This window comes from Pipra filicauda, unplaced genomic scaffold (assembly GCF_003945595.2).
Source record: "Pipra filicauda isolate LSUMZ 115617 unplaced genomic scaffold, ASM394559v2 scaffold85_size2586006_pilon, whole genome shotgun sequence".
Taxonomy (NCBI): domain Eukaryota; kingdom Metazoa; phylum Chordata; class Aves; order Passeriformes; family Pipridae; genus Pipra; species Pipra filicauda.
In genome coordinates, this window is record NW_024105042.1 from 1,884,434 (window position 1) to 1,908,654 (window position 24,221).

A 24,221-nucleotide genomic window follows, 5' to 3' on the forward strand; every position below is an offset into this window, starting at 1 on the left:
GATACAGCTCTGTACACTTCAACTAAAAGGAGTTTGGGGATTTACTGTGCCTGTACCAAGCAGAGCCCAGTCCTGATTAACAGCTCTTGAGCAGGGCCTGGATTCCCAGTTTTTTACCAGCCTATTTATCACATATGAGATAGGTGACACCCTGAGCCTGCTTACTGTGTGTTAAGACTGCAGTTTTTCTGTTCTCGCATGAGCTCTGAATTTCTGAACCTCAGCTTTCTACAGTGCTTTTTAAAAGCACAGCGATGGTAGCAGTCCTGAGACTTTGTACAGATATCCTTCGAATGCAGTTTTACCAAGTTCCTTCTCTTTTCCCTCTTTCTTACACGTCACGCATGTATTTTGAGCTGTGGCTGGTAATTAAATGGAAAACCGATAAATTAATCTGAAATTGAAAATGCTTAGAGGGATGGATCGAATGTCACATGTATTTGAATCTCTGTGCATTATTGAAAGCTTTGGTATCATGACCTGTAGTGCCGTGTCCTTTCCAAAGCACTCCCCACCTTGGAACAGTGCAATGAGCAGTCAGAAGCAGCAGTTTCCGAATGGATAAGGTGGGACTCTCCCAGAGTGGGCAGAAGGGCACTGCTGGAGACGGGGGATGCATTGCAGCAGTGACAGTTGTACTGCTTCCTGCAGCTCTTTATCTTGAGGACAAGTTTCTGATTGCCACGATCTGGAGGGGATCAGGAGCAACCTTCAAGGCTCAAATAGTCCTTGGCTCCCAGCAGGAATATTTAGAGGGTTTAGTTCCTCATAGCAACAAAGCACTTCATGACATTTAACTGATTACACCCTTGCAGGTCGACAAGAAGCATTGTCTCCATTTTGCAAATTGGAGAACAAAAAAGCTTGAGAGATGGGCCCTGTGGGCTCAGGTTTCTGCTGATAGTTGAACTTTCTTCCTGGCTCTGAGGCTCAGTGTGCTTCAACAAGGGAATTGTCAAGGAGATAGGTAGCAGGAGTGCTCAGGGCTCCAGAAGGGGCCCTTAGAGGTGTATCCCTCTCTTGGATTTTCTCAGGCAAATTAGTTGCAAGAGCACCTGCGTCAGTGTGGTGTGTGCTGCTTGGGCTCTGAGGAGCAGCTCCTGACAAGCAGGGGCTGCAGAGCAGCACTGTGCCCAAGGACACCCAGGCATTCGTGGTGTGTCAGCCCGCTCCTGTGCCCTTGGCTGCAACTGCCTGTGGGGCTGGGAAGCGAGAGGCAGGTGGAAATGGGGTGATTTGCATCTCTTGGTTACCTGCCAGGATCCGGAATATTTTTCCAGCAGTTTTTGAGAGGTGCAGGTCTCTGAGTGGTGACACTGACAAAAGCTTGGGTGTGCTGCTGTAAGGTGCCCGTTTGTAAATGAGCTGACCTGGATATTCTGTTTCCTAATCCTGAGTGATACTGTCAGCTCAGAGAGCTGAGCCTGGCTAATGACTGAAATCCACTGTGCTTTTCTTAGTGAGGATGTGTGGTGATCTGAGATAGTTGTTAAGTGCTACATCCTGAGAATCAGAACTGCACGTGCCCCACGGGTCCAGCATGTTTTAGACAGATAAACAGGGTTTGAGTTGACCGGGGAGTTACTATGAAAAGAACAATGTCAGGTACGTAGTAACCTGCAGTTAACTGGGAGGGAGATTAAATTAATGGTGTTTTCCTTCTGATAAAGATAATGAAGAGCTTGCAAGGACTTGGTTTGCAGCTCCTACACATGGTGTGTGTAGGCACTGTCTCCCTGGCACAGGGAATGCCAAACAGCTGTGTGACAAGAGCAGTGCAGCCAGCGGGGCACCTCACTGCGTGACATTTGTACTGTCTGAGACCTCGTTGATACTCTGAGATGAAAGAAAATAGGGGGCAAGGGGAATGGGAAATTAAATGGGAATAGGGACTGCAGGAAGGGATTCAAGGTGTCCTGGGATCTACCACCCTACAGAGCCCATTTCAAGGGAGGAGGGCATGACACTGGGGGAGAGAGTCCAGGGGGGAAATAAACCCTATGATCTCTCTTGTGGATTTAGGGTTTACTGTCAATCCTGCGCAAACTAAAAAGCACTCCGGACCAGGAGGTGAGAATCCTCCTCTTGGGACTGGATAATGCAGGCAAGACTACACTCCTGAAACAGCTGGCATCAGAGGACATCAGCCACATCACACCAACACAGGTGAGGAAGGCCTTTACGTCTCAGGGCAGTTCTTGCGGTCCCACCTGCCACCTTATACAAAGCACTAATGATTCAACAGAGTCTTTCAGTAAAAGGGGGAGCAGCTGGAGCCTGGTGCACCATTAAGTTTGTGTGTTTTCTGCCTAAGAGGCTTCCTGAAGGAGCCAGAGAGCGTCAGGCCAGATCTGTCAGGTAGTGCAAAAGTGGATGAGTGCTGTGGAGTTCTGCAAAAGGCTTTTGGGTCATGCTAGGGTTGCATGGATGAGACTTTGTTCCTGTTGTCCTTGCCAAACAGGGGACATGTACAGTGGATGCTGCAGAACTGGGCAAGCCCGTCTCTTTGCATCTTTCACCCAGCCAGCTCCAAGGGTCCTGCATATACCAGTGCTCCCTCTCTAATGCCTCTCATCCCCTTTTGTTGATCCTGAGGGTTGGGGAAAGGGATGTCTCCCATCAGAAGCACTGCAGCATCGCTCCAGAGGAGGTTGCTAGAGAGCTATGGGAGATGCTTCCCCCCACCCTGTAGCTGCCTCCCAAAGCTCCTAGCCCTGACACCCCAATTCCAAGCCCCAGTCCCCTGGGTGGTGTGGCAGCACGTTGCCAGCCCACGCCACATCCTGTTTTTCTACTTGAATGCACTTTCAGTTGGTGCTCTAATTGATGAAATGGACCCTTCAGACGTGCAGCTGTTGCTCTTTTAAGCCTGGCATTAGCTGTGTCGTGTCGAATTGAGCTGAGACCTCTGGCTTCATGTTAGCTGTGACTGTCTACTCAGCTTTCACAAGCTCAACCCTGCTTCTCACAGTGCCCTTGTTTTCTCCTTATCTGCAGCTCTCCCACCTCTTCCTGCACCTACACTGCTACGCCTTCCCAGGGTACTAACTGCATCATATGTCTCCATAGCCATGACAGAGTTAACCCTTGACCCAGGAATGCTGGCAAACTGATGGTTTGGCGGCTGTGTTTGCTTTTGCCAGTGTCTCTCCAACAGCCGATCCATCTTTGTGGCTGCCCAGCCCATCCTGCTGCACGTTGCAGGCATGGGATATATAAGGTGTTAGTGTCTGCCTGTGAACATGCTCCAGCCGTTCAGGCTTATGCTCTATGTGGCTTTGTTTCTGCTCTTTCCAGGGCTTCAACATCAAAAGTGTACAGTCTCAAGGCTTCAAGCTGAATGTATGGGACATAGGCGGACAGAGGAAGATCAGGCCATACTGGAGGAACTATTTTGAAAACACTGATATCCTTGTGAGTATTGGCTGCAGTTGAATGCTGTGTTCATGCAATGGCTTTCCAAGGTCTCAGCCAGAAATTCAGAAACAAGTAATGTAATGTCCCAGTCCTCAGCAACACCATTGCCATTGTAACAGGAGTTATTCTGAGCGAAATGGCAAGATTGGTTGGGTGCAGTAAGAAAAATACAGTAATGTTTGGAGAAATCCTTCGGTTGTATGTTTTTACTTTCACAGGATGGTGCTGTTTATAGCCAGTTCCTTTCCTCTCATCTCAGTCTCCTCCAAATGAAAGAACATTAATAACTTGTACTTTACCCATCTATAGCTCCTTTCACCGGAGACTCTGAAGGCCTGTCATGGGCATTAGTGACTTAAGCCTCGTGTGTAAAGGTAGGTCAGTATGGTGTCCTTGTTTTATAGGTAGGGAAACTGAGGCACAACAATTAAATTCTGTGTCTGCATCAGATAGGAAAGCTTCTGACTGAGGGACACAGAGAGACCCCTTGTCTTTTCTTTTGCTCCTTTAATCATAAGACTGTCTTTTAATGATTTCGACAACTTAGCTGTAATTACCTTACAACTAGCTGCAGATGACTACAATTATATTTACAGTGCAGAATCTTTGTGTTTCCATGCCAGACCACATTGCCCTGGGACCCTCCAAGTGCTGTCTTGACCAATTTCAAAGATTGCCTCTAGCCTACAGCCAGACATGCCAGGATGAAGGCAGGCTCGGGGCTCCAGGCCTCTCCCCACCCCAAGCAATGTTGCCTGTGGGAACAAAGAAGAGGCAAGGACTGCAGGGCTCCCATGGGAAAGCAGAAAACTCTCTCGGAAAGATGCCCTTTCTCCCTCCTGTTGCGCACACACGTACTCACTATGTGTCAGGAGCTTCAGTGCACTTCCATGGAAGTATCAGTGCAACTAGGAATAGGACTCTCTACACTAAGGCTCATGTCCAGGTGCTGAAAGTCCTGGCTGTGCCTGGAGGTTTAGAAAACATTGTCCAAATGAAGCTGTTATTTAACCGTGACTAATAAACCCTTGGTAATCTCCTTTGCTGATTACCCTTTTGGAGCCTTAATTTGGAATCTGATGTTCAAGGGCAGCCACCACTGCATAAACCCAGTTGGTTGTTTTTGCAGAGCATAATGGAGAAATCTTTCTAGGGAAGAGGTCTGTGTTTGAGAAATGAGCGTTGTGCTCCTCTGTGGCCATCGAGGAGAGAGACATGGCATGGCTGTGAGGTGATCGTGCCCACTGAGCTCAAGCTCTGCTGCTGCATGTGGCGGGGAGGCAGTAGGTGTGCGGATCAAAGTCAGCCCTGCAAAGCAGCAGCTCTGGGATCTCTGCCTGCTGTGGCAGGTGCTCAGGCTGCAGAGACTGCGCAACTGAAAAACAGTATCTGGAAAACTCTGCTGGCAAAGGCAGTGAGCTACACTGGCCTGTGGGCTTCCACCCTTCCCAGTGTGTGCTGCATGGGAGGTGCAGAACAAAAGGTGAATTTGAAGGTATCTTCAATCACATTTGAAGATGAAAGTGGCTGTTTTCCCTGCCCCCCTCCCACCCCAGTTAAAGCAATGTACGGAAAAAAACCTTCTTTTCCTATGAGTAAGAAGATAGGTAGATAAAAGCAGAATCAGTTTGGGGGAAACAGCGGTGTGAATTCAGAGAAATAGCTGGTGCAGAAATGGACCTGAGCACCCCTGCCTGCACTCCATGCTGACACCTAGTCCCAAACTGGGAGATGTCAGCATGCTGGAGCAGTGCTTTGCTATGTCCATTCTCACCAAAACTGGAATCAAGTATGTGCTGATGGCTTTCTCTGTCTTCTGCCAGTCCTCACCCCTGTTTTAGCCAGTAATTTTACCCTCTGACAAACCTGATGCAGGCTGTGCATCTTTAAATTGAGCCAACGTATCCCTCATGTTATTTCTTCATCCAGTCCTATCACGTGCAATTTCTGCCCAACCCACTTACTCCAGGTTGTGTTTTGGCATGTTTCTCAAAGGAGGTATCCAGCTTTACAGGGATTTCTTTCTCAAAGCTCCATTCTCCAACATGGTATTCAAACTGGCAAACTATGCTACCAAGCACCACAGCCAAAAATAGGCTCTTGAGTGGCCCTGGCCATAGAAGGACATTGGAGATGAGGTTACACTACAGTTCCCAGGACCCCCTGCTTCTCTCTTCTCCTAAACTGTATTGCACAAAACAGAAAGAACCCTCTAAAGAGTATTAAAAAGCAGGAAGTGATTACAAATTCAAATCCATGCAGGTGCCTTTGAATGAGAGCTTGGTCTTGCATCACACACCTGTGATATTTGGAAGCTTAACCCAGGCAAATAAGGTGTGGATATCTGGCTGATTGCATATTCAGACAGGCACCTGCAGCTATTTGGCACAGTGCTCGCTGGTTTGGAAGTAGGCACTCGGCACATACTTTACTTTCTCTGTGCTTTTGTTGCTTTTGCCCTGAGCACAGTTGTATCCAGTTCTCATCTTGCAAAATAACTCCATAGCAAGGAACAGAGCGGTGCAGGAGAAACCCTGGCTGGTTGGGACTTGGAGCTCTTCCTTCCCAGTTAGAGAAGCACCGTAGTCTGGGAGGTGCTGCCTTTCAATTGAGAAGTAGCACTTGACCATTGCGTTCACGTGTCACTGAACTTCCCCAGAGATGTCCTGAGGGAGGGCAAATGACACTCCAGTCTCACCCCAGAACACAACTGCAGCCCTGCAGCATTTTTTTGTTTGCGTTTCCTACCCCAAATGGGATGCACAGGGGTATAATGCTTGGCAGGGGCGGAGAGGACGGGTGTAGCTGATACAGTATTGGTTCACATGCTTGGGATCACGTTGCAGGGAGGGGCTGTGTGTCACGGTGTGCCCACGGCCGTTCCCCATCACATGGCACCGCGTGCGTGCACTGCTGACGCATCCCCACGCAGCTGCGTCCAGCCTGCCGCGTGTCCCCCAGCCTCTGTCACTGCACATCAGCCCCAGGTGATCTGCAGAGGGGTCTGTGAGGTTTGCTGGGTTACCTCCTCAGGCCTGGCATACAGATCCTCCTGCTGCGTGTTTGGTCCTATTTCAAACAACTTGAGTGCTGCTCATTAAGGGAGTGCCTGTAGTTTAATAGATATTGCTGCTAGAGATCTTCCCTCCCCCTACTATTTGGTCGAAATTATCCTGGAAGCGTGGAGTCTTATGCTGAGACTGCCTGCAAGGATGCCATTTATCTTGATGGCGGGGTGCTGTGCTCATCTATTCCCTGAAAACGAGGCTGACACTTGCTCCCCGTAAGCCACCAAAGAGCATGCAGATGACATGCTAGCAGCTTCAATCACTGCTGATGGGGAATGGCAGGGACTGGAAGCAGAATGCTCAGTGTTTGTCACCAGTCCTGTCCCTGTCTGCCATCCCAGCATCCTTCTCCTTCAAAAACCTTCCTGTACCAAGCAATTAAAAAGGCATACGAGGCTATTCTTGCCTTACTGAGGTTTCCCATTTTTTTTTGGATGGTAGCTGAAAATGGAGTCTTACAGGATGGATCAACCAGCTCCAGGACGCTGCAGTAGGATTGCCTGATGGAGAGGAACTTGATGTCTCCAATACACTCCTGTGTCCCCTGAGTGCTATTGTGTGCATTGGTGCTTATTGAGGAGGTGATGCTGGAGGGCAGCATGGCACAGTCACACCATTGTGGTGCTGGTACACTTTGCTGGGGTGAAAGAACATGTCTAGCTCCCCAGATTTTGCCCTCCTGCATTCAGCTTCAGCTTGTAAGCCTGTCATTTGAAACAATACCAGAAGTCTCCTATTCTCTTTAGATAACAGAGGCTATGAAGATGGTGAGTGCATCCCCAGTACTGCCCCCATCTCCTTTCTGATCCTACCCACGTGGCTGCCCACTCCCCCAACTTTCAAAGAGGTGGTTCCTCTCCTTTCAGAACATCATGAAGTTTTGTCAACATTTGCTATAAATAAGAGCAAGGATCTTTGTGCCCAAAAGCGTAATTATTAGGTTCAGCTCACTTAAGCACGTGCTACTGTGGAAGAGTGTCTTCTGGGAAGAGTAACTTTTCCTGTCATTTCTTTTTCAGATCTATGTCATTGACAGTGCAGATAGGAAGAGGTTTGAAGAAACGGGTCAGGTAAGTTACTTATGCCCAGCTTCCTTTGAAGTAACTCAGTGCTCCTGAGTGGCCCTTGCTCACAAAAGTTAGAAAGAGGATTTTGTTGTTTATGAAGGAAATTTGCATTTCAAGGGACTTGCCTTTCAACATCAATGCAGATTATTTTGGTAGATGTGAAACAAGGAAAATAGGTAGCCTAATTCCGTTTAAATAGAACGGTTTTCATTAAAGTTATACAATAATAGCAAATGGAGCCTAATACTGAAAGCAAGAACTTCTCTAAGTCCTTTAAATGTTGCCAAACCAAGACCCTGAGGAATCCTATTTTCTTATTTACAAAATTGAAATGGAAATCATATTGACTTGATTGTCTTTTGGATGTAATTGAAAAAAAGCTAAGAACTTTCTAACTAGGACTGGCCAGAAAATAAGATTTCCGTTTTGCAAAGTTTTGATGTTTTGTAACATTTTATGTTTTAGGATGGAACAACATTAGGACTTTTGAACTTTCTTTTGTAAAATTCAGAAAGTGACAGTGTCCCAAAATAGCTAGCAACAAATTTACCCCCCAAAAAGAGGAGATTTAGATTAAAGCCCTCTATTCTGCCTGATTTGAAGAAGGTACTTGATCTTTTGCCTCTCATGTATCATGGACACACCCCAACAGCAGAACTGTTGGTTGTTCTAGGAGTGGGGGCAATCTTCCCCTGCTGGAGCTATTTCATTTTATATAAGTAATTAAATATTCCTTGGGCAAAAGAGAGGGAGAGGAAGCAGAAGCTTTTAGAGCCCTTGCCCGAGTCAGGTGGAGTCAGCCAGGACCCCTCCTCATATTTCCACAAACACTTTTGGTTTCAATAAATCAACTGTGTCAGATGAAAGACCTATTTTGTTGAAAATTCCCAGCCAGCTCTGTTTATAACTCCATTCTCTCATCCTGGTTTCCAAACCAAACATTGCTTTTGGGGGGATGGAGTCGTATTTCCACTGCAGTTTAGCATCTCCCTGACTGCACTCATTTAATCCAAAAGTTTCTACCCAGTGGATAAAGGATGTTAGGGACAGTATCTGTGAGCATGAGACCTTTCCAGCTAAATAAGGAGCCCATAAAAATCTCATGCACTCATCTGTCTGCAACACCAGCAGTCCCTACAGGTTCAAGTTCTGCTGAGTTTGTCATACGTTCCCATAGGGAAGTGACTTGAGGCTAGGTGCTTGTTTCATGTGAGACCCTTGCACAACCCTAGGCATGAAGTGTTTTAGCCATCACTGATCCACTGCAGATTCAGATTTGGGCTATTCAAAAAATCTCTTTGAGTCACCCGTTTTTGAATGAGCAAACCCATTCTTCAAGATGCCACCCAAAATGTGTGCCATGCATATGGAGCCAAAATCCAGCTAGTAAAGCTGATTTAGTTTGTTTTCACCTAGCCAATGCCTTCAAAAGCATAAACACTTTCTTATGGGAGGGAGATTTCCATTTCGGGGCAAGGGGGGAAAGTCCTCTATTGTTCAAACTGCAGTGTATAAAACTTGGAACAAGCCCCTGAAACTCCTTATTAGCAAAGATATCAGGGCTGGTGTCAACGGTTGCTCAGGTACAAATGCCAGTCAAGCAATAACTTAAGACAGATTCCTCATACTGCCAATTTACATGGTTTTTGCTGTTTCATCAGTTTTGGTCTCCTGGGATCAGGAACTGGTAAAACACAGAGTTGTAGCCTTTAAGGCAACTGCTAATTTCAGACCAAAATGAAGATTTTTCTAACCTGTAATTGGAAGAAATAGCTTTTGAACCTTGGGCAGAGATGATTGTATACATTTTTGGTCTCTTATAATAAGATCTAGGTTTCACTGGAACACACTCTTCTAGCATTTGCCCTAAATATATTTCTAATTAGAGACAACCACTGGTGGTTGAAAGTTTTCTGCCCTTCCCTCTCTCCATCTTCCCCCCACCTCACTCCCTTGTAAATGACACAGGAGTTGGCTGAGCTTTTGGATGAAGAAAAGCTTAGTGGGGTCCCCGTGCTCATATTCGCTAACAAGCAGGATTTGCTGACGGCTGCCCCTGCTTCGGAGATTGCCGAGGGACTGAATCTACACACAATCCGGGACAGAGTCTGGCAGATCCAGTCTTGTTCAGCTCTTTCAGGAGAAGGAGTACAGGTGAGGCTCTGGAGAAGGCTTGCTGTGCCAGCAGGCCATCTGTAAAAGATTGTTGATCTGCAGGGTGGGGCTGGACCAGCTGCCTCACCAAGGAGGGTCAGCACAGCCAAACCCTTGCAGCGCAGAACGCGGGGCGCGTGTGTCTCATTGCCTGTGCAAAGGGAAGGGAGAGCTATGGGCCCTTGGGATGCCTCCATCCCTGGGAAAGGGGAGAGTGATTGCCTCCCCACCCAGGAGCCCTTGGCTGGGCCAGATGAAGACATTGATTTATTTTAAAGAGACTGCTGTCAGGTTAATCATTCTCACAAAACAAATCGTCTTTTACTATTAACCCCTTTGACTGTTACAAGTGTGCACTCTAGAAATCTGATTTACCTTCACTACTGATGTCATTTGGCATTTTGCTCAACCCAGGCGCCAGAGAGAAAAAACTGATCAATTTTTCTGATCCAGAGAAATGCAAGAGTTGCACATGGGGCAAGGGCACTTCTAATGACAACATGTGGGGCAGCAAAAACCCACCAAAGGGCCTGAGCTGTGTCTCTGTGCTGAACTGTAATAGCTGTGTCTTGGGCTCCTGTGCTGTAGCCAGTTCCTGCGGTATAGTAGCTCTTTGTAATGTAAATGGGACCTAGGTTTGTTTATTTCACTCCTAGGCTTTCCTGAATTAATGAAGTATTTGCGGTGCTCTAAATCTGAGTACTCCCTTCACTGATATTTAAAGAAACAGAATGGTGAAGACATTTATCTTCATTGCAGTTTCTGTAAAACCTTATTGCAGATGCTACAGAGATGTTCAGGATAGTGAGATCTCAAGCTGGGTATGAAGAGTGGCAGAAGCAGCCCGCCAGACTGAGTGGGCAGTAAAATGGCAGATGAAATTCAGTGTTGAGAAGTGCAAAATAATACACATGTGGAACAACAATCCCAACTATACACATATGACAGTGGGCTCAAAATTAGCTGCCATTATTCAGAAGCAGATCGTTGTGAACAGCAGCTCGTCAGAGGCCAGAGAGGAAAATCCAAACACTAGACAATTACAGGAAAGCAAACAAGAAGCATCTTTTCTAGCAGGTTAAAGTCATGGTGGACCCATACCTTGAACGTGACATTAATTTTTGCCTCTGCCCCATTTAAAAAGATTTTAGTAGTAGTAGAATCATAGAGTCCAACAAAAAATTAGAGTCTTCAGGAGATCGTTATACCAACTTCATGTTTAAAGCAGGGATAACAGTGAGTCTAGAGGAGATTGCTGAGAGCCTTGTCCAATCAACTTTTAAATATCTCCAAGCATGGAGATTCCACATCCTCTCTAGGTAACCTCTTCTAGCACTTAACTACCCTAATCTGAAAAAATATTGTCCGTATATCTTCTCAGAATTAGGAGAGATTTGAGAATCCTCTGTTGAGAATGATCAGTAGCACAGAATGCCATCTGTATACAAGGATAATAAATAAATTAGGACTTGCAGCTTGGAAGAGAGAGGACAGACAATGGGAACATCTTCAGGATTTATAAAATAAGGTATAAAAATGTCAGACCGTATGCTGTTTTTCACATTGCTAGAGGGAGGGTGTTCCTAATGAAATAATCAGACAGCAGCTTAAAAGAAGTAAAAATAAGTGCTTCTTTGCGAGTTGCATAATTAAATCGTAGATCTCACTGGCAAAGGATGTTGTGGAGACCAAATGTACCAGTCTTAAGAAAAATACTAAGTGAATTTCTGAAGAAGGGATCTGCAGGCAATCACCACTAAGATCTGGAGGCAGCTTTTGACTGAGGAGCAGCTTGGGCCATGGACTGGGAAGGAAGAACAGCAAGAGAGATCCTGTTCCTACATGGTCTTTCTCCCTGGCATCCAGAAGGAAAGCTGGATGAACCACTGGTCTGACCCAGTACAGCAGTTCTTCTAATTTCAAATTCTCAAGCTGATGTTTAGACCTAAATGTTGTAGATGGTATCCTCCAAAGGGCCTTTATTTACTTAGCTAAGATACAAATTCAGCTATGTTCCAGCCAGTCTAGTGAAGGGCTTCAGCTGTAATCTTTATTCTGAAGTGGTGGTGGTAGAGGGAAACGCATTCCACACTGGCAGTGTATATTCCAGTCCAAAGAAATGTGATCAGGAAAGTTGACAGGGTTTCAGGCAAGCATAGGTCACCTTCTTCCCTCCTCCAGGCCCTCCTTTGGTTTATGGACATCCGGCTGTAAAGGAGCAGTAAAGTAGCAGGTGAAATTCAGAGATGGGGGTTGGATGTGGAAGAACTAAATAATAGGAAGTGGCACTTTCTGTTTGTGGGCTTTGAAATATACCTCCTTCTTGAGCTGATCTGTGTGCTCTGGAGTGGACTGCACCCTTCTTTATTGACAGCACCTTCTTCCTGTGCCTCCTCCCTGAAGTACAGCACATCCCTATACATTCAGTAGTGTAAAATACACAGCCCAATACCCTCTAGCAGGGAAATGAAATCTGCTCCTGCACTCACTTCCAAAAAACAGAAGACCAGAGCTAAATAAAAGTGTTTACAGGCCAATATATTGTGTTCATCATGCTTATCTAGACAGTTTAGGTGCAGGCCAGATAATGTCCCTCTTGGTTGTAGGCAGTCTTGTTTCCCTAAATACTGCAGCTTATTCCATGAATGATTATTGCAGAAAGGTCAGGGACATCACAAACTCTCTGTAGCTTGTAGGAAAAGAGCCTCTACATTTCTCTTCAGGCATAACTGCAGGCTTGTCAAATCCAAGCACTCCCTTTCCTTGCAAATTGAACAAAATGGTTTGGGAGACGGCTTTTAAACTAACCTGGATCAACCTAGAAAGAAATGGTGTCTTCAGTCCTGGGACCCTTAAGGAGGGGCCAACATGCTGAAAATTTAGGAGAACCAAAGAACTTGTTTAAAGAGTGACATCAAGAATGATGTTTTTGAGGATCCTAGTGCACAGTATCTCTACCAGTGGCTCAGAACATGAGCTCTGTATGTGTAATTGAACCTCAGGTCACTGCTTTAAGAACTTCTTTGAGAAATGACGGTGAGTGACAGCAAAGTAAGTGAAGATGTGGAAGCATCAGGTATTCAGAATGAAAGCCAGGGGGCGGGTACACTAACCATCGCTGCTGATGGAATGTATTAGCTAGAGCAGAGCTGGAGACATCGCTGAAGAGTGGTGGCATATCTTGTGCTGAGCACATGCAAGAACAGAGTTCATAGGGGAAGATGTTTGTGATAGCTTGAAGGAAGAGCAGTGAGCAAAGATAAATAATGCCAATACATGAAGGAGAAATAGTTTGAAGGTCATTTAATTAGTTTAGCTGCTTGCACCATGGTGTATAGAACTGGGTAGTTAAGACTGGGGATTTCAAGGTTAATGAGATTAGATTATGGTTAATAGAATGATATAAATTTAGAGAATTTAACTAGTATTTGAAATGGGTTATTTAATAAAACTATTAATTAAGGGGGAATCCATATAGTCATCTTCTCTTTTAAAATTAACCACTGGGGACTCTGGAAAAGGGGCCCAGCAGTGTCCTGAGCAGGCTCAGAAGAGAGGTGACTGGGTTAACTGGAAACCCCATGCGGCGTCTCAGGATGCCAGCTGGCAGCCCCTATTATGCCAGCTGAAGACTTCATTACCTTCTGACTGTAACCGTGGGCAGCGCTTGTGTTAATCAGACTTCATGGTGCCATTGAGGGAGGAGTGGCATCACTCACACTCAGAGGCTTTTTCAGGCAAACTGTCTGCTTGGGTCTGATCTTATCCTTCAGCTCTAGTTCGGAAAGCAGGAAAGCTTTTTCTCCCTGCCACAGCCATCTGGGCTGTGCCTCTGGAGTAGAGTCCTGAACAGCCTACACCGAGCCCCTTGCACAGGATTCAGCAAGCGAGGGAGGTGATTGCTGATGTCAGCAGAGGAACACAAGGGAACTGTTGCCTCATAACAGCTCTCTGGTGCCACGTAGGCTCTCTTGGGGTTGTATTGTGACCAGATCTCCAGCTGTAGCCCTTGGTGTGCAAAAGCTATATACATCTCACCCTGGCTGGCTATGGTGGGGTGAAAGCAGGCAGGACTCCTCTGCTTTGCAGCCTGCCCTCTTGCTGGAGGTGTTATTTAGGGGCCAGGGTGTGATATTAAATATGCCTCAAGGCTTTGGACCAATCTGTGCTCTGCAGCCTGTTTCTTGTCTGAAGCAAGAGCCTCCGATCAAGGCAGCAGGAGTTCAGCCTGCCCTGAGGAACTGTCCTCCAGAACGATGCTGGAGCGCATTGTGTCCCAAGTCTCCCAAACATAATGGCTCTCTGGAGACCATTAAAAGCCACTGAAACTGAGAGTAGCCACTAAACTTCTCTAATTTATGCCAGAGCCTGTCTGGCCCAAAGGACTGTGGGAAGGGCTGAGCCTCCATCTCCTCCCTGGCTGTTACAACCCAGTTGAGAGTGAAGCCCAAGACCCAAGTTATGTCTTTGCTGCGATTCAGCACTTTCATAAGGACTGAACCAGAAAAGGACCCCCTTGGCAATATGGTATCTGCAAAGCTTAAGCTTTGTCTTAAAGATGTCTTAGCCAGGGCAGGCTGAATGGGATCTTCTACATCTTAACAAGGTTCTGGAGCTACTTGTAAATGTGATTTAAAACCAGTTTTGATGACTGCAGCTCTCCTGAGGCAGGCAGAGCATGTTAAGGAAAAGCAACCCTGTTTCCAGATTACGGGGCAGTGTCTTCTGATTTTTAAGCAGGGTAAGGAAGGAGTCTACAGTGCTGCATCAGGGATACGAGGCCTCAGAGGACAAAAAAAATAAGCTTTCGCCCAGGCAAAAACCAATGGATAATGTACTGGCGGGATCCTGTAAAAGCCAGCCTGTATGATGACTCGAGGTGCAAGGAAATGACAGATAATGAAGGCACAGTCCTGCCTGTGCTGAGGGAGAAGAAAGTGACGGTTAAAATAACGCATACCAAAAATGCTAGAGATGGAGAATTTTGCACTTGCCTGACCCAATTTGTTATGGCAGACAGAGGATTACATGAAAGGATTAAGCTTTGCTGTCCTTAAGGTCACATTAGGGGTCACAAGTTTGTGGCCTTGCCTGATCCCTGGCTTGCAGGGGAGCAGAAATCGGGAGGCTTTTTATGGGGTGGAAAGGACTTGTTCGCTGTGTTTGAAGTCAGATTACTTCACTCCCATAGCCACAAAGCTGATAATGCAGAGAATAAGCAAGCAGTGGGCTAATCTTAAGCAGGACTTTTTATTTCTCCCAGGGAAGGCTCTACCAGTACTTTCCCAAAGGGCGTTGGAGTACAACTCCCTTGGCACAATAGCAGATGGGACTGCAGCAAGGCGGGGTTGTGCTGAGCAGCATTTCTCTGCAAGGAGCATTATGCTCTTCCCTGGGGTTCTTTCTCTTTGCTTTGGTAAAGTTTACTAGCTGCTTGTTAAGGAGCTAAGAGAGGCAAAGCTAAAAGATCTGAAATCTTTTCCTGGCTAAGTTTTCCCAGGGTTGACTTGAGGCTGGAATACTAATATTGTATCCGCCTCGATCCTCAGAGTACCTGCCAATGACTCTGTGTCTCAACAAAGCAGCGCAAGGACATCTATCAAGATCTAAATGTTACTGTAGGGATTGTACTTTCTTCACAGAGCCATCTTTTAAGCATGCAGATGTAGGGACAGAGTGTGTAGGGACAAAGGATGACAACAGTTGACTCCTTATGGACTAGACTCTTTCAAGCACTGTTTCCTCCTTCCCGTGTGCCTTTCCCATAGCAGCTCTTTGTGTTTGTAGCAGCTTCCCCGGTTTTCTCTATCTTACCAGCATTTCATCCTGCTTCAGACCTTCGGTAGAAAAACTGCAAACATACCTTTTAGTTTCTTTTGCTTTTCATTGCATTTGCTATTCTCCAAAGCATTTGGGGACACTGCAGAACACTCCCCCCCCCAAAAAAAAGTTGCACCAGGAGCTGTGGATGTAGCTGAGGAAGGCGTCTCACACGTACCTCTTTGATACAGCTGAGCCTGTTAATTTTCCCTTTATCACAGGCAAGCAGAGAGATACTTACGTTAACTCACGCCAGAAGAGGGTTTTTAAAATCTATTCCTGCTTTAAAAGTTTGGTGACCTACTTACGTATTTCAAGCCTGTTTGGAGTTCACCTTTCCTCTTGCATTTTGCTATGTCATTCTTTTGCCCTCGTTAAATGCTTCATGCAGCCAGGCTCCCAGCCATGGTAAATCCCATCATAAACTCTGCTTTATGACCCTCGCTGCGCTGGTGCTGAAACGGTCTGTCTTTCCCCTTCCCGAGCTCCCCAATGGCAGCAGGCAGAGTTTTAATCACTGTGAATTCAGGTTGTGGTCAGATTAGGTAGAAGATAGGATGCGTGTTTGTTGTTTTGCAGTGATGTATTGTTTCTGAGATTACTGTGCTGAATAGCAGAGGGTGTCAGCTGATATTTATTACTTTAAGCTGTCTCAGCTGTTCTGGTTCAGCAAATAAACCTACATTCAAAATGAATGAGGAGCTCTGCCTGCCTTGTATGCCATGATGTGTGCAAATGTGATTATTGCTTCCGAGGCAGGGGAAGCTGAAATCATTGTGGGAGCATTTTTATTTATTTATTTAGTTTTACTCTTTGCAGGCAATCATGCAGATTTCTAAAGCACACAATCAAGTCAAAGGCTTGACACCTCTCCTCCTAGCCCCATTGTTAAGCCCTGGCATTCCTCATGCTGGGAATCACTCCCTCCCTCTCTCTAAAGTGATAAGCTTTAAACCACACTATTGATTGCTTAAGGCATTACATGTTTTACACCTAGGTTATCAGTGTTATTGAAAGGGGAAGACACAAAGCTACTGGGCCTTAAAATGAATCTACCGCTCATCTTTTCCCATTTGCTCTGAGGATTTCAGACAATTTGTTTTACACTGATCTCTGCTGTGGAGATAAATAAATGAAACTGGAGACCTCAACCCTCCCCAAGGTTAGAGTTAGAAGTGTTATTAGTGTAGGGCCTCATGTGCACCCCAGCACAGGCTGGGCTCACTTATTCTTTATTTAACACAGCAACAAGGGCTGATTTCAAAAGTTGCTGCTCCCCTTCAGATAAGAAGTGTCACATAGCACAGTTATCAAGGTGAATTGGTATTTTCAAGTGAGAACCTCTCTGCTTCTGATTAAGCCCTGAGGACTCCCTCTCTTCTCTCTTAACTCTTTAGCTCCCCTCCAACATGGTCACCACCTTTGTGGCTGAGGGACAACACAGAGGCACAGCAGTGGGTCTCGGCTCACCCGAAGGGCCTGCCTTGCTGTGCCTTTGACCGCCTGTCCTCGGGGAAGTTGAGGTCCTTGGCAGCCTTTTGGCAGTTTGGGGACAAGGGTGCAGGAAGCCAGCAACACTGCTACCATGGGGCTGTTGGCCTGAAGGCTCTGATCTTTCTTAGGGTCTAATTATTGTTTTAACGATCCAGAAATGACCACTGAACATAATACAGTGAAATCCCCTGCTCTGAACTCTTAAGGTGACATTTGTCCAATTTCCAAATGCAAATATGTGCTGCTCCCTCTCATCCCCAAACCCCTACCTGCCACCTTTTTGATCTCAGCCTCCCTGTCAGCAGAGATACCTCCTAGGCAGGACAGAGGTAACAGATTCGATGGGACACAAATATGAGGAGACTGTGCATCTTGCGCTCCATTGTGCGCATCTCCTAACAGATAAATGACAGGAGCAGATGAAGTATTGCTGTGGCTTTCAATAGCATATCCCGTTCTGGGATCTCAGCAATAAACTCACAAATTGGGTATTCATGGTACAAGTGTTGCAATCCTGCTTGCAGTGGCCAGAAAAGTCACCCACACATTTTTACAGACATACCTTAAAGAATGTATCAGCCTCTTGAAACATCATCACATTGTTTCTCACTGAATCCTTGTGGGACCCCTGAGGGCCCATATTTTGTGGGGGCCCTGAGGAACAAGGAGAAGGGTCCAGATCTGGGTATTGCAGTGACTTTCATGGATCTGGATTTCAAGGCTTGCAGATGAGCAGAGAATTAGAGCCGTATTCTTAACTGGGAGCTGACTGTATAACAAACAGTCCCCTGAAATCCACAGTCTCAAGATTACTTGCCCAAGATTACACAAATCATCTGTAGCCGAACCTGGAACTGAGTCTTCATCTGCCACTGACATACCTTGACTGCAAAGGGATCCTTCCTCGAAGGACCTATACATAGCGATGTCATGAGACGATGATACTTTTTATGGTCAGGTGAAAGATTTAATGACCTCTGTGTGACAACATCTACTGAGCAAGGAAGCTCTTATTTTTTTAACCCACAGTGGTTTTGGGCACAGAGGGACAGGCAGGGGTTCTGTGAGGAGTCAGAATGTGGTGCTTGCAGATTGGTGGTTGGGTGGGATTGGGGGATTCCTTTTCCCTTCGCTTGACTAACATTACCTTTCTCTGTCTGAAGGACGGCATGAATTGGGTGTGCAAAAATGTCAGTGCTAAGAAGAAGTAAAGCGATCTGAGCTGCATGGAAATGGAGGAGCGGTGGGAGCAGAATTCTAGCCTGAAAACACTAATTTGCTGCTTTCTGACCAAATGTTTTTCCATCTGTGCACAGCTACAGCTGTTAAAATTAAAAAAAAAAGAGAGAGAGAAAAAAAGGGAACAACATCGGTTTAAGCCTACTGCTGGATTTGGAACTTGACCTGCTCTTTAGTATCATTTTTTTATCCCAATAAAGGAATTACATATTTCCTCCCTATGCATAAATAGTATTAAATGTCTGATTAGCAAGCAAGTTTGTAAGCAGAAGCAAGACTGTGATTCAGTGTGGAGCAGAGGGAGTGGTGAATTACTGTAGTTGCTTAGATGCATAGGACCTGCCCTATACGCGTGGCTGCTGAGGACACGCTCGGGTGTCAGTCACAGCTTCCCCTCAGTGACAGATAAAATGCGGTTGTGTTACCAATTGTGGGTAGTTTCTTAAAATAAAGCTGCTAAGGAGTCATTTGTGTAACGAGGGTAGAAGACTTCCACACATTCCTGTAGCCATAAAAGAGGAGTTTGATCATAACGAGGCACTGTTGCATTGCGACACCGCTGTAGAAGGGAGAGGAGGGTTATATGTGTATAATTGAAGCTCTTTACAGTTGGAATAATGCAGGATGAGCATGCCTAGGGCTTTTCTCACAGCTGAAGGAGAATTTAGCCCAGCGTTTCACCTTGAGCCAGCGAAAACGTGGTTCCTCCGTTCAATAAGTTCCATATGTGAGATTAGTCTTGATGTTGAACAATCCCTGTTGATTTTCCCTTGATGTTAAGGCAACTCTGCAGGAAAATGCAATTAAGTCCATGATTACTTTCTAGAATGAGATATCAGGTCCCAGGTTTCCTTTTTGAAATGTGCAAAATGTATTCTCCTACCCCGCCACCTCAGCAAGCCTCGCCTAGCCTGCCAGGCATTGGGGGACTGCCCCACAGCGGGCTGGCTGCCCAGTGCCTGAGGTCCTCCCAGCCCCATCCTGGCTGTGGATTGCCCTGGTGGAGGGTGAGGATGCTGATGAACGGCAGATGAGAAGCACTCTTTAAAACGAGATTTCATTCTTCCCTGAACTGACTTTCCTATAAAAGGATGCAGTTGCTGAAATAGGAAAGAGAATGTGTTTTCCGCGTCCTCGCCCCCAGTTCAAATCTAGCCCCAGCTGACAGTGGGCAGGAACGATTAGCACGCCAAAGCAGCCATGTCCTGCATGAAGCAAGCTTGGTGACTCCTGGGCCAGTTTCTAATGCACAGATGGTAAAATAATCCCACTGCCCTGCTTGCCAGCTTTGTTTGCTGCCTGCCTGCAAAAGGGCAGAGAATGACTAGGGACTACATTACCCCTTCCACCTCCTGGAGACGGACTGTCGGGCAGGATGGGGAAAGCTGCATGTACTAAAGCATGTGGCTTTACCACGCGTCAGCGAGTTGACTCATGGACCCAGGCAGACGGCTGACACCCCTGGAGCTCCAAGCTCTTTTTTCCTCCCTTCCCCTGGATGTCTCCACCTCACGGCACAAACATCTGCAGTGTACGTGAAGCAGCCCCTGGCCGCCTACGTGTTACAGCTTGGCAGATTAAAATCATCTGGGGCTCATTCCAGGTCCCCCCATACATCAGGATGTACAGTAGCGGTTCAGGGTTGATCCGCGTGTAGTTCAGCTGTCTGCTGTGGCTGGGGGCAGAGGGACAGCTGGGACAGCAACTGCTTTAGCAATCCAACTTTAATCTGCCTGCGTCCGTGAGTCAGCACCCTCCGTGTGCATCTGTCTCCAGCACAGAGGCAGGACATGCCTGCTGGAGCAGCGCAGCCTTGCTTTAAAAACCAGACGACTGGGGAGGGGGCGGGGAAGAGCGGGCTCGAGTGAGCTGTTAAGCAATAGCTAATGACACAAAGTGACACAGCTCCGGCTTTGCATGGATTGAGTAAGGAGTCATGAGATGTTCGTTTAAACACAGCTTGCTCGGTGACTCCCCATCTGCAATGGCTTATCAAGAATGCTGCAGATTTGGGCATGGCTTGTTCCTGGGTCAGCCCAAGGAGGAGAAATTCGTCCCGGCATCACCTTTTCCTTGCAATTAATGCATTTGCCTGATGCAAGTGCTGTAAAGAATTGCAGCCCTCTCCTGTAGGCACGCCTGGTGCTGGCTGAGTGGCAGAGCTTTGTGACGGATACTCCTGAGCTTTTGAGCTTTGGATTTGTCCGCATTGCATGCCAGATGCAGAGGGAAATGCTTGGGTACCTGTCCCCTGGTCCAGGCAGGACAGAGCAAGGTCCCCCAGGGGGCTCAGGCATTGATCCTTCTCCCTTGCAAGGGACTTGAGTTGGTGCTTTCCTGCTCCCTCCTTTTTTAGCAGTGGCAAATTTACTCTGTGACACCCCACCTGTGCCACAGTTGGCTTCCTGGAGCTGAAAAGCATCCAGGAGGGTAATTTGTTTTTTAAGTCTCACATTGGTTAAACTTGAAAATGTGTGTAAAATAGATATGTAGTAATTTTCCTATCACTTTAGTTGGGAAGGGAAAATTGCCTTATTGAACTCAGGATCCAGAAACATTTGCTGGCTCATTCATTATGTTTGCATGTAGCTACACGTATTGGTTGCGTGCATCTGTACTGCCAAGAGTGTCACCTGTAATCCAGCAGTTAATTTGGTTTCCCTGAGCAAGGTAGTGAGAGGAAGACCATGATAGAGTGATGTGTTCTGGGAGGAAGGAGGTGGACGGTTAAAATGACCATATCTTAAGTATATCACCCTGCAGTGATGGCTGTAAATGCTCATTGTATTGTAAACATTTCTCTGTGCAACCTGGTGAAAATGTAAAAGGATTTGAGGTTCTGTTCACTTGCTGCTCCTTATCTGAATGTATTTACATTTGCTATACCCTCTGCAGGGCTCACTGCCCTGGGTGGCACCTGGCTAAACACCACCTGCACAACTGCCTGGGGCCAGCCAGAAACGCCTGCCCCTGATCAGTGCAGCCCCTGCCCCTCTCCCAGCCCTTCAGCCGTGCTCTGGTTTACAGCAACGGCACACGCAAGGCTCTGTCCTTCCAACGCTGTCGGCTTTGCCCTCCTTAAGGTGAGGCTGGGGGAAGCAAACCTCTCATTGGTATGGGTGGAGCTCTGCCACACTTCGCATCAATTCATAGATTTTTAAAGCCAGAAGGGATCATTATGTTCCTCTCTCCTGACCTCCCGCATAACACAGCCCATTAAACGCCATCCCTCCAGTGGTGACTCACGGTTGAATTAGAGCCCCTCTGGTAGGAAGATACCCGGCCTTGATTTAAAGGCATGGAGTGACAGACAGACCCACCCCAGGCCTCTAGAAGTTTGTCACAGGGGTTAATTCCTCTCCCATGGGGAGTTTGTTGTGCTTCACTTTCACATAGTTAAATCTGGTTCTACCTTTATGATAGATGGAAAGGTGCCTCTCCTGCTCCTACCCCATTGTGTTCCCTGGAGGGGAGAGGTAGTGGAAAAGTGAGATTCTCCAAGGGCACATCAGAAAACATGAGTCCAAGCCCCTGCTCTGACCACGAGCACTGGGTGTGGGCATTCGTATCCCCCCTGGCTGTGGCTGTGTCCCCCACTGCAGCTCTGATGGAGGATGTCTCTCCGTGCCATCGGAGAATGCTTCCCAAAGCCTCTTGCAACCTTCTCCCATTTTTCCCACTACCAATAATGTTTCTTGTACATTAATGTTAATGACTTCTCCCTCTGTCAAAACTATAACTGGTCACCAGACTCTTTTTTATGAAGTGTACTGGGATGAGACCAACCCACTCCAACTCGCCTCCCGCCCCACAGGTCTCACCCTTCTCCAAAAAAGGTGGCGGCTGTTGCATTCCTTGGGCCGTCTGAGTCCACACAAGCTCTTTCTTTTATGTTCCCTTTTTGAATTTCACCAAAAAGGGGTATTTGCAATATCTGGTCATGTTGTTACTCAGTGTATAATTTAGATGTCTTTGTCAAAAAAAAAAAAAAGGAAATAAATTAAAATTTAGTAGAAAGACAACTGGTGTTTAGGGGTGATTCTTTTGTTCTTTGCCAGGTTCATTTTCTGACAGCCATCAGCTGAGAATTGCCTCTTCCCAAGGAGCCCCCAGTCAGTCTGCAAAGCTGCTTTTCCACTCCTTCCCTGTCTTCCCATCAGAGATGGTTGCTGGTACTAGAAGTGATCAAAACTGTTGGAAGAAGCCTTTTTCCTTTAGATTTTCACTTGTCCAAAACTATCAGAAAAAGCCAGCAAGAAAGGCAAACTTTGGAAGGATCTTCTTGTTTCAAAAATCATGTTGTAGGTTAAAAAAAAGCGTGCCTTGAAACACATTCCCTGCTGACCTGGCAGGAAAAAGGAAGGGGAAAAAGGAAAGCAGCAAATGATTTGGGTTTGGTTCAGTGAAGTGGGGTTGGGAGGGCATTTGGAGGGAGGGAAACGAATCTGGGGTTGCTTTCCAGCTAATCTGACTCATTACTGTTCCTGCTACACCAGGACAGGCCAAAAAGCGAGAAACTGTTAGAACTCTTTAAAGCATCAGCTCCCTCCCTGCATGGCTGGGATGCCTGCAAGGCTGTCAGAGCAGCTGGAAAAAACACATTATAGATGGTCACACTTAATTTCTTTTCTCTTTTTTTTTTTTTTTCAAGGCACGCTTTATACTGAGCCTTGGTATTTTTTCAGCAAAGTAGGAAATACTTTTTCATCTTGTTTGCCTAATGGATTGGATGTGAAAAATATTTCTCTGGCAAGTGAACACCCTGAGAGTTGTTTGACTTGTCACAACGTTATGTATCGGCCCCTGCGGCCCCCGGCCCCTGAAGCCGCCGCGCTTCCCCTCTCCTGTTGCTGTTGATGGTGGGACACACTGTAATTTATGGCCAGGCTGCGTGTGACCTTGCATGCGTCTGCTCGAGCGAACCGCAGCTCCCTTCCCCGCACAAGCCCCGCTTTGCATTCACATGATGAATTTAGTGCTCCCGGAAGGACAAGGAACCGGGTGGGTTGGATGTGGGGAGGGAAAAAAAAAAAGAAAATAATAACCCACGGCCTGCAGGAGAAAAAAACACTGAGATTTTTGTTCCTCTTTGAGCGGTATTTCCCTGTTTACGGCCTCGCACCGCCCTGGATGGCTGCCTTTATCAGAGCAGAGAAATGGTCTGCGGCCACAGAGCTGGAGATTTCAGCCTCCACGTTCCCGTTGTGTTGGCATCCCCCAGCCCGGGGGGCTCTGCTGGGAACACATCCGTGAGGGGCAGCCAGACCGATGGCCACGGCCACGCTCCAGCCGACCCACCCAGGCACCCACCCAGGCACTGCGCTGGAGCTTTTTTTCATTTTATTTTGTTTTGTTTAAGTGGAAACAAGCTCCCACCGCAGCCTCATGATTGGCTCCTGCCGAAATGGCAGCTTCGGGCTCAGTTGGCTGAATTTGGGCTTGTTGGATTTTTTATTGCAATCTGTTCGCTTATTTCCCTTCCCAGCATCGATTGGAAGCAAAACTCCTGTAAAGCTGTGGTCGGGCTGTGCCCGTGCTGGGGGATGCTGTCAAAGGCTTTCTGGGAACAGCACGGGGTGGGGGGTGCCCGCTCTCCATTTCCTGTTTAGCTGGCTGACCAAGATGAGTATCTGTATCCTTTTAAATGGGAAAAGGAAAAAAAAATCCTCAGAAGAGGAAGGGTTGGAAGGAGCCCCTCTGCTTGCAATGTGCTGTGACTGCGTGGCTCCAATCTGCAGCCCTACGAGTGGCACGGCCCCGAATAAATAACCCTACGAGGAAGGGGACCTGGTAGGTAGGTTAGGCCCCATGTCTGAGCTGCATTAGAAGATGGCAGGAACACCTTGCAAGTAAATCACCTGGATGAGAGATATTTTTAAATAGAAGTTGTCCTTGCTGCTTGGCTTTGCAACCTTTATGCTACCAAAGGGAGCCAAAGCCTGCAACATTTAATGCTTCTATG

At 46.8% G+C, this 24,221-nt stretch overlaps 1 protein-coding gene and 1 long non-coding RNA gene across 2 annotated transcripts in view; one reads left to right on the forward strand and one right to left on the reverse strand.

Moving 5' to 3' along the window:
- Positions 1 to 22,281, forward strand: part of ARL3 (ADP ribosylation factor like GTPase 3) — a 30,330-nt gene extending 8,049 nt beyond the window's left edge. The window contains exons 2-6 of the mRNA XM_027738693.2: positions 2,023 to 2,166; positions 3,298 to 3,414; positions 7,505 to 7,555; positions 9,521 to 9,706; positions 18,184 to 22,281. Of these exons, the coding sequence (XP_027594494.1) occupies positions 2,023 to 2,166; positions 3,298 to 3,414; positions 7,505 to 7,555; positions 9,521 to 9,706; positions 18,184 to 18,231 (546 nt within the window). The 3' untranslated portion in view covers positions 18,232 to 22,281. The remainder of the gene's footprint in view (positions 1 to 2,022; positions 2,167 to 3,297; positions 3,415 to 7,504; positions 7,556 to 9,520; positions 9,707 to 18,183) is intronic.
- LOC120325154 lies at positions 11,735 to 13,590 on the reverse strand. Its single transcript, XR_005567033.1, has 2 exons — positions 13,348 to 13,590; positions 11,735 to 11,914 (listed from the first exon to the last, which is right to left on the reverse strand). It is a non-coding gene; the product is annotated as an uncharacterized LOC120325154 (long non-coding RNA).
- Positions 22,282 to 24,221: the final 1,940 nt, after the last annotated feature.